The sequence below is a fragment of the Mandrillus leucophaeus genome, unplaced genomic scaffold (genome assembly GCF_000951045.1).
Source record: "Mandrillus leucophaeus isolate KB7577 unplaced genomic scaffold, Mleu.le_1.0 Scaffold927, whole genome shotgun sequence".
NCBI classification, from domain to species: Eukaryota; Metazoa; Chordata; class Mammalia; order Primates; family Cercopithecidae; genus Mandrillus; species Mandrillus leucophaeus.
The window spans coordinates 565,394-575,834 of record NW_012110108.1 but is presented as its reverse complement, the minus strand read 5'-3'; the positions used below and the strand labels follow the sequence as shown (position 1 = coordinate 575,834).

Below are 10,441 nucleotides of genomic sequence, written 5' to 3'. Positions count from 1 at the left end.
GATGACCATGAAATCTTTGACCAAGCTATTTAATTTGAATTCTACCCGCCATATTACTTTCTATACTACATTTCCTCTACTTTTTTAAAACAGCATTTGTCCCTTAAATTTCTATTATATTGATTGTTTCATATGTGTGTTTTATTACTAGAAGTAAGCTCTACAATGATGTGAATCTTTGTATGCGTGTTCCTTTGCATATACCTATTATGTAGAAAGATGATTTGTGTTTTTATTGGTTTATTTGTGGTTTCAGCCACAGATTTAGTTATGACTGTTGCTTGCTCAATGATAATATTTTTTTGGTGAATTCCCTAAGGGCCTGTTTTACCCGCTGGTTTCTTAAGGTGTAAATAAAGGGATTCAGCGTGGGAGCAATAGAGGTATTAAGTACTGCTACACCTTTGCTCAAAGCCACACCTTCTTTTGCAGACGTTTTTACATACGTAAAAATGCAACTCCCATAAGAAATAGAAACCACAATCATATAGGAGGAACAAGTTGAAAAAGCCTTTTTCCTTTGCTGGGCAGAGGGGATCTTCAGAATTGTTTTAAGGATGAGTGTGTAGGAGAGAAACACCAAGGCCAAAGTTACAGTGAGTGTGAATACTGCTAACAAAAATGCCAGAAGCTCTAGAAACTGTGTGTCTGTGTAAGCAATCAGCAGCATGGGGGAAGAGTCACAGATGAAATGGTCAATAGTGTTGGAGTCACAAAAATCCAGTTGGAGGCCCATAATCACTGGGGGAAAAATAATGAGAAAACCAGCCAGCCAGCCGCTGATTACGAGCCAATTACAGACTTTGTTACTCGTGATGGTTGTGTAATGTGGAGGATGCAGATAGCCACATAGCGATCATGAGACGTGACAGCCAGAAGAAAAAATTCTGTTGATCCCAGAAGAATTTAAAAAAATACTTGGGCCATGCAAGCATTATAGGAAATGGTTGTGTCTCCTGTTGCAATGTTGATCAGAAATCTAGGAATGCAGACTGTTGTAAATGAAATTTCTAAGAAAGAGAAATTCCTGAGGAAGAAGTACCTAGGAGTTTTCAAATGAATATTTGACAGTGTTAACATAATGATGGCCATGTTTCCACTTACACTCAATAAGTGTGTGATCAACAGAAAGAAGAATATCGCAACTTGTAACTCTGGGTCATCTGTAAGTCCCAGAAGAATGAATTCTGTAATTGATGTCATATTTGGCATGGCTTAGTTCTGAATTCTGATAGGTCTGTAGATAAAAAGAAGAGTGAATATCAATATATGATTTGATTTCAGCTACACTAGGATTGCTCTTACTCAGCATCAAGAACTTTAATAGACCCATTCAACAAGAAGTGGCAGAGTATCCATCAGAATACAAGTTCATGTCAGAATTTATTTAGTAGTGAAAATATTAATTTGTGTTTTATTACTTTAAAAAACATTTAAATTTTATCTTTGATAATTCTCTGCTGTATAGTTTTGATTACTTAATGTACAAAAAGGTTTTTTATAGTTATAAAATAGGAAATAATAAATATTTTGCTTGCTTTGTTCTGTGGAATATTGAACAAGTTATCAAAATACATAGTAATTTTGAAAACTTAAAGGCCATAAAACACAAATGTTAATATTGTCTTTAGAAAACAGACTTTTGGCTGGGCGTGGTGTCTCACGCCTGTAATCCCAGCACTTTGGGAGGCTGAGGTGGGTGGATCAGGAGGTCAGGAGTTCGAGACCAGCCTGACCAACAGAGTGAAACCCCGTCTCTACTGGAAAAAAAAAAAAAACCACACACAGAAAAATTAGCCAGGCGTGGTGGTGTGTGCCTGTAATCCCAGCTACTCGGGAGGCTCAGGCAGGAGAATGGCATGAACCCAGGAGGCAGAGTTTACAGTGAGCCGAGATCTCACCACTGCACTCCAGCCTGGGCGATAGAGCCATCTTAAAGCAAAAAAAAAAAAAAAAAAAAAAAAAAAAAAAAAAAAAAAAAAGAAAAGAAAAGAAAAGAAAATATTTTGAGTTGTAATTCAATTTAAAAAATGAGCCTTGATTTCTTTTCATAGCAAAAACAAACAAACAAAAAACACAGAAAATGCTATATTTTTGGGAAATTAATTGAACTCCATCTCCTCTTGCTTTAGGCAAAACTGATCCTCTTAGCTCCTTTCTGATTGAAGTTGACATAAACACAATGCCGACCTTTATTAATGAACAAGATCACAGTATAAAAGTCCCAATTGGACTTTTTAAATATAGTCAATCAATGCAGTGTTTGTTTTAGTTCTATGTACCAAACTCTGCATGCATGCATCAGTTATTCTGAATTAGTACATTTTGATTGATATAGGTACCTGTAGCGGTCTATGCCAACAAAATAGGAATTTCAGTGAAGTACATAATCAACATCCCAAATATGAATTGCTCAGCATGATCTGCTGCTACCAGTACTAGGAATAGAGAAATCATCTTGACCAATTTGGAGTGAACCATGAGAATAATCTGATTTAATGAACAGAGTCAAAGTGTGAGGTATTAGGAAGGGTAAAGATGATATTGAAATGCGGTCATGCATCCTGGGTCTGGCATCCCTGCAATAAGTCATACCAGCTGAGGTTTATCTAAGAAAATGATGTCTAACTCCTTCGTTAAGCAGGTATTTGTATGCTTCTGAACTAAGCTGTGACGAATTTAAAAAGACTCGGAGATCTATGTTGAAGTTTAAACTACATCCGTGAGGTTTTGTTCTCTTATGACATCTGTCTCATTTTTATAGCCAATTTGATGTAAAATGTGGTGTCAAAGATTCCTGGATAGGTACATGGCTGTTGAATATTGTGACGTACTTTTCTGTCATACAACACAAAGTTATTTTCATGCTCTTGACGGGATTGTCTTTAAATTTCAAATTCAAATGGGCATCTTTGATGCTTCAAGGATATCTGGTGACCAGTTGAAAATCACGCTGTGGGGACGCTGTGATTCCCTGTACAAAATGTAAGGAGCTCCTTCAAACGGAGGGGCTAGGATGCTAGTGATGCCCTTGATTAAGCAGCTAGCTACCTGGCTGGCCACATGTTAACATGATAAAAGATGCTCAGGCGATTTCTCAATTTCTCTGCTAAGATTGTTCTGGGACATTTTTTTCATCATCTTTGATTAGAGCAGGTATACCAGATAACATGCAAACAGACACAGGATGTGACTCCTCAGGATTAAGAAAACATCCATGCTAAATAACTAAGATCTCAGAAAAGGAAGTAAAGATGATGGTGTTAATTTCAGTAAGTTTAAATAAATGCAATGCATACCAAAAAACAAAAAGACTTGGAGAGACAAAACAATACAAGCATTGATGATAAAAACTTAAAAAAAAAGAATTGACAAAATGCCTTCGTGGTACATTTCAAAAAGACTAGCTGTCAAGAGTTCTGCGATTTAGGAAGATGAATTAACAACATGAAAAAAGAAGAAATACCCTCTCTTATGTTAGTCCTTGATAGATTCAAGTCATAGTTTAAATTTAATTAGTTTTCTCATTATCTATAAGAGAAACATAATATTTTAGCTAGAAAAGGGTCAGTTTTACACCTTTTATCAAACTAATTGATTTTTGTACAGCTGTTCAATTATTAAATTTTTGAAGATTTTTTCCAGATTTCCCCTGGTTGTAAATCATCTGTTTCTCAACCCAAAAGCCACTCTCGGTGAGGATGAGAAAATAAAGTTGGCATATTTTGAAAAATTTTTTTTTTGCATTTAAATGTCAACTGTTTCATATTTTCTCTGACATTGCTCAGTGATACAGGCTTTCCAAAAAGCTTTTTTTCTCTAAAAGAAATAGAAAGGCACGTTTTGTGTGTTTTAGGATACAATGTTAGAGTGAAGGTTGTTTTTGAGGGAAATATAATAAGACCCTCCCTGGAGACAGAAAACCTAGTGTATTCACAACACTATTAATTTTGGCAACATTTTAATTGGGTTCTCTTGGGAGATATGAAACATTGGAAGAATATAGAATTTTGCATATAATGTTAAACTTTGCAAGACCTAAAGGGAAAGACTGACAAAATAATGATCTCTTGACTGGTTTTTAAAATTATCATTTTGATTATTATTTCAACTGAAAAGAGATTCATGTTGGCTCTGTAGTAGATATCTAGGAGAAGATATGAATTAGGAGGTTGGAATGTGCAGCAACTGGGGCTTAAACAAAATCCCAATCTGAAGATTCCACAGCACAAGTAAAGATAAAGAAATAATTTTCTCTATAGAGAAAACTAAGCATTTTTAGTTGAGTGACTTAGTGAAATATTACAGATTTCTTAAATGCTTAGCATTTGTGAATTTAGAGAGAACAGATAAAATGTGTGACCCAAGATTTAGCATTTTATGGTTTACTTTAGTTAGGTCATAGCATAATGCTAGGCTTCATTTAATGGTGATGTGGGAATGCCAGATCGTAAGGTCCATGCTCTACCATGATAATTAAAGCTAAAACAGTACATGTTACCTTGAATAATAGGAAATATGTATGGGTATGTAAGTCATAATTATGGTAAGCAACACTCTCAGATTATTAGACAGTGGTTAACACTAGATGAAACCGAATAGCCTGAGTCTACCTGGAGAAGCTGTCTAATTCTTATACCGATATTAGCCACATAATACCTGACCTTTGAGCAGTGTATTCACTCAGTGTAAATATTCAACTAAATGTTATGTTTTGCTTTCTTCTCATTTATTTTCTTGTTTTTTTTTTTTTAAAAAGCTCACTTTAAAGAAAACATACAGAACAAATCTGTGAAAAACATACACTTGGAAAGAGTATTTTTGTCCGTTATTTAAAGGTCACTGCTTCATGAACAATTCAAAAAAGAAAAAAAAGGCTGAATTGGCCATCATGAAAACTAAAAAGTTTTGCTTTGGGTGACAGAAAATAACAGATTGGGAAGTTAAATAATTAGTCAGTCTCTCCACTGAAGAAGACATTAAGCTGGCAAAACTGAGAGAAGTTAATTTTTTGGAACTCTGGAATCTAATAAAAAACAAAGCAACAAGAGGAGTGCTTAACGAAGAAAAAGGTAGCTACATTTTGGTAAGAAAACATTGTGGTGTTGCATTTACCTACCTGATATCCCCCATTTCCCAGCAAAGTGGCAGCTGTGGGGGCAGAAACCTGCTTTCCTGGTGTGGCTTGCTGATGCAAGAGGGCTAACACAAAATGTTCTTAAAATACTGCATTGCAATGAGAACACATGGACACAGGGAGGGAACATCACACACCAGGGCCTGTCCAGGGATGGGGAGAAATCCACAGAAGGCTTCAATAGCAGATTTTAGCAAGCAAAAGTTTTGCTCTGGAAAGATTTATACTAATTTTCATTTATTTCCACTTATTAACGATTATAATGAACTTCATCAGATAAATTTTGACTAAGAGGATAGAATTTTCCTAACTCTGTTATTTGCCTGATATCTATTAGTATCTATATCTATCTATAGATATCTATAACTATTAATTATATATGATATATACATTCTATATACATATATACATATGTGTACATATACATATAATGATATATACGTATATCTACATATGTAAATAGAATGTATATATCATATAATACATATATACATATGTGTACATATAAGGTATATATCATATATCATACATATGTATTATAGTCTTACAAAAAGGCTTGCATTTTTTCATTTTCTTTGTAAATTGTGTGTTATAGTAAGGAATTTGTAAACAAAATAATCATAATTTTAGTTTTCTGTTGCTATTGTTAGAATTTGAAAAAACAAGTAAGTCATTCCATGAAAGCAGAAAGGTAAGAAGTACGTGATTGTTAAAGACAGCCTCTTCTTTGAACAATAATGAAAACTATTTGCCAAGGAATTAGATTTTCTACAGTCATTTACATTAATCAAGATAATCAGACCAGGCTGAAAATCAAGGTGGCAATACCAAATCCGCCTACCTTATACCTAGTCAGACTCACAGCTACTGAGTCCCAATAATTAATTTTATTAATGACACACTGATTTTGAGGGACTCAGTAACTATAGGTAGTAGGCCTGAACTCATTTTTTTGCAGTTCTCAAAGGCCTCCAAAAGTCATTTGCTTGGATGGGGGAAGATGTTGAAACTGTGAAAGAGACAATGAAAAGATGAAGGCAGTATCACAGGTTTGGCAATAAAGGAAAACTAACATACAAATAATTTATCTCTTCATTTATAGAAAACTCTTTAGAAGTCATGTAGCAGTCAAAGGACATGGCAGCCAGAAGGTAAAATTCGGTCACCGCCAAGAAGATGAAAAAAATAGCTGAGACACATAACCATTATAGAAATGGTTATGTCTCCAGTCACGATGGTGACAAGGAATCTGGGAATGCAGACAGACATGAATGATATTTCCAGGAATGAGAAGTTCTGAAGGAAGAAATACATGGGAGTCTGCAGATGGGGATCTGAAAGGGTGAGAGAGTGATAAAGATCAGATTCCCAGTCCCACTTAGCATGTAGGTAACAAGAAATATGAAAAGCACAACCTGCCACTGTGGGTCACTTGTCAATCCAAGAAGAATAAATTCTATTACTGCCTTGCAATTTCTTATTACTTATTACTTTCTTTATTATGTTACTCTTTATTTTAGCTACAAAATAAATGAAGAAATAAGAAAGCTATAGCACCAGTAAAGACACTTAAACACACACACACACAAACACGCATTTTAAGAGCATCATTGTTATCTTTTCTTTTACGATAAAATGATTTTGTGGTACATAGACCCACAATATTTTTTAACAATTTTATATTTATTATCTCACATATTAATTCATTATTTGTATATTTCTTTCATTACATTCTCATATATTACAATACAAATATCTCTCTTCTGAATATTCAACATACTTCCTGAAAATAAAATTAAGCCTCTTAGATTGAAACGTTTCAAATAACATTCTGAGTTCATTTGCCAGCATTTTTCAATACTTCGATATTCATTTCAATACTTTTCGATATTTTATTTTGCTTTCCCTTGATAGTTTTAATTTTTTAAAACTTTTGAATAAGCATGTATTTTACCTCCCCTATTTAAAATTTTAGAGTTAAAAAAGTCAGCCCACTCCTTAATCTGGTAGAGTAGTCTGTCCCTAATAATGGTTTGCAGAGATATTTAATCTGGAAGTGGTTTTTACTCTAATTCTAATGTTGTAATGAAAGACATTCTAGTTTAGTTAATCATCTATGATAATCTCCTGTAAGACTGTAAAATGTACTCTTCTTGAATATGTTTTTATTTACCAGCTACCTATCATAAAGCTACTGTTTGTTATGTAAAGTAGTATTTTATTTAATTCTAACTGTATTTTAGTAAGCTGCAAGTGTTTTATTAATCCTATTTCTAGACCAATATAACATGTATTCACATTACTGTGTATTCTTTTCTCCAGTGGTGATAAATTAGTTTGATACTCAAGATACATTTTAGATGAGGCAAGATTGTTTTTCCTTCATTTTTTTTCTTCTGATATCATCCTTGATGTTATGATGCTTTACTTCTTTGTTCAAGTTTAGTTATTTTCAACAAAAGCTTAAATGTGCTGTCACTTAGCATAATTTTTTAAAATACTTAAAGATCCAGATCCGGACAGCTTTTCTGAGTTTGTAAAGTCTCATCTGGTTCTGGTATTCTTCAGAGACTTTAGCACTTTCAAACAGAATATTTTCTCAGGATTAGATAATTTATTATGTGAATATATTTGTCACCGATTTTTACCTACAAGATTCCTAAGAGGGAGATATTTGCCCTTCCTATTATCTATGTTCTTTGTGAACCCAGAGTTGCAGTTTCTTTTAGTCTCTTGCCTTTATATTATGGGTACTGACCTTCACTACATGTAAAATTCACACTGTGTAAAACTAAATACATAAGGTATATCTACTGTGTTAAAAATGCATCAAATTGTTTTGAATCTTGTGCAAAAATAATTATATTTTTTCTGATATTGATTATATTACAAACAACTGTATAGGATATCTCCACAAGAACACAAAATGTCATTCAGTACCATGAGTCGCAACCCATGCTATAAAGAAGAAACTTGAAACTTGTTGCTTAAAACTATAGGAATGTAATGGTTTTTAAATTTTCCTGCTATTTATATATTTTGATATTATGAAATGTCATAATTGTGTGGTTTAAATGCACTAATACTTAATATTGTACATAATTGAGATTACTTGTATAAAGCATAAGCATATACTATTAAGCAGAAAAATTATATTCCTGAAATAACAATTAAGAATATACATACTTTTAAGGTAAACATGACTGGATTAGTCAAAATGTCATTTCTAGTTGCTTTTTAAATTTACTTAAAGCTTCAAGATTTTTCAAAAAACCTCTGCATATTGTTCTGTTTCTTTTTCCTTGCATTTCCTTGCATTTGCAACCAAATATTCAATATATGGACAGAAAATAAAAATCCCAGGAGTACCTCTACTATGTTCACAAGAAGGGCACCCATTTCTGCACATCCAGTCAAATTTCTCTAAGGGTCTGAAGTCGTTGGATACTCTACCTATTTCTACTGAAGTCGTTGGATACTCTACCTATTTCTACTGAAGGAAGTATTATCCTGGCATTTAAAATGAAATAAATTATAGTTGAAGTAGAGGTGAAGGTGACATCTCCCCAAGCCTGATACGCAAGATCGTATTTTGGGTGTGGTAATATTATTATTCAAGCTGGCCATTATTCTGTTTCCTCTACATGGAGTATAGCCTGCAAAGCTTATTATTTAAGCTGTTTCCTCTAAATGGAGGAAACAGAATAATGGCTTGCTTATTCTATTAATATTCCTCTTACTATTCCTCTAAATGGAGAAAACAATAATGGCTAGCATATTCTATTAATGTTTCTATTAATATTACTCTGAATGGAGGAAACAGAATAATGGCTGGCTTGAATAATAATATTACTACCTCAGGATTTATTAAATGAATAAACAAAAGGAGATTAGTGTTCTCAAGACACTGGGAGCTAAGCAATAGTCTGAATTAACACACATTTTAGAATAGAATACTTAGGTAATAGTGGCCTAAAAACAAAGCAGAAGATGTAGGAAGATTTACAGATTCATAAATATCTTATAACTTTACAATGAGAAGAAACTTAATAGTGGAGTACTAGATATTGGCAGCCTCTAGAGGACACAGACTATGCTGTGAACAAGTAGGTCTATCTTTAATCTTAAGGAAAATGTCAAAAATCCATTGTGATGTTCTAGACTTAGGCCAAGGTTCTCATTACACTGAATCAAATGTCAAGATTGTCTTTAAGGTTTTATGTTTTCCCATTGATTGAAAATGTAGAAAATATGATTATAATAAAAATTACTGCTTATTTATTAGATAACTTTTAAAATATTTATTATGTATTGAGCTCACTCTTGGGTAATAGAACACAGTCATGATAAAGTTAGCTGCTTGCATAGTTTTTACATCTTCTGGAATAGTGTTTAGAAGGCTACATTATTTGTTAAATCTCATAATCCCTTCTTCCTATTTCCAGTCAACAATTTTCCCACAGATGTCAATTCACTATCCTCTGCTTTGATATAAAAAGACATCTATAATATCCCTTTTACACTAGTTATTTTGAGACATATTTAGTTGATATTTAATCCAAGAACTCCATCAAACTTATAAGTATTTTAAATTAAATCAGAACTAAGATTATTTAATGGTCATAAGATGTTAGATACTTCTTAAAGATTTTAAGATGTTTAATGTTTGTAAAATAAAGTTACAACAAAACTATTAAAGGTATATAATTAAATAATACAGATGGCATATGAAGAAAAAATTGTTAAAGTATAACAGCTACTTTAAGTTTGAAGTATATAATATTTAATTAGCCATGATTAAAGCCAAGAACTTGAGAAAATATTGTAAGTATGCTTTAATAAAGAGGTTGTTATAATATTATTTATTATACGAAGATGGTTACTTGCAGATCAAAATACTACTTTAAAGTGTACATTTAGTAGCATGATATAAAGAAAGATGGAAAATTGGTTTAATGTGCATAGTGAACAAAAAAATAAATTGAGGTGTAGGGTGGGTACACTTTTTAGTCGATGACCTAATATAACCCTTTCTATTCTGAATTTTGAGTATAGAGGATGATGCCACAGTGTTTGTGATGGCAGCAGCTGCTGTCCTCAAGCCAGCTGCAGCAGGGAGGCGCCACAGCGGGCTGCACGCTCAGTGGAGCCGGCGGGAGTCCAGGACAAGTGACAGCCCCGCCCATTCCGAGTTGGGGCAGGAGCTTCCCGGGTGCCCGCCTAAACCAGGGTTGTAGACCTGGGACTCTGGCTCCACGGAGCAGGCAGGAGCCCGGTCCCTCAGCGCGGCTGTAGCCGTCCAAA

At 33.6% G+C, this 10,441-nt stretch overlaps 1 protein-coding gene across 1 annotated transcript; it reads right to left on the bottom strand.

The window, feature by feature from the left end:
• Window positions 1-268: 268 nt before the first annotated feature.
• On the bottom strand, window positions 269-1,212 carry LOC105532023 (olfactory receptor 6C65-like). The gene is given in 2 exon segments (XM_011970089.1): window positions 269-837; window positions 840-1,212. Coding segments are annotated over 2 exon segments (942 nt in total).
• Window positions 1,213-10,441: the final 9,229 nt, after the last annotated feature.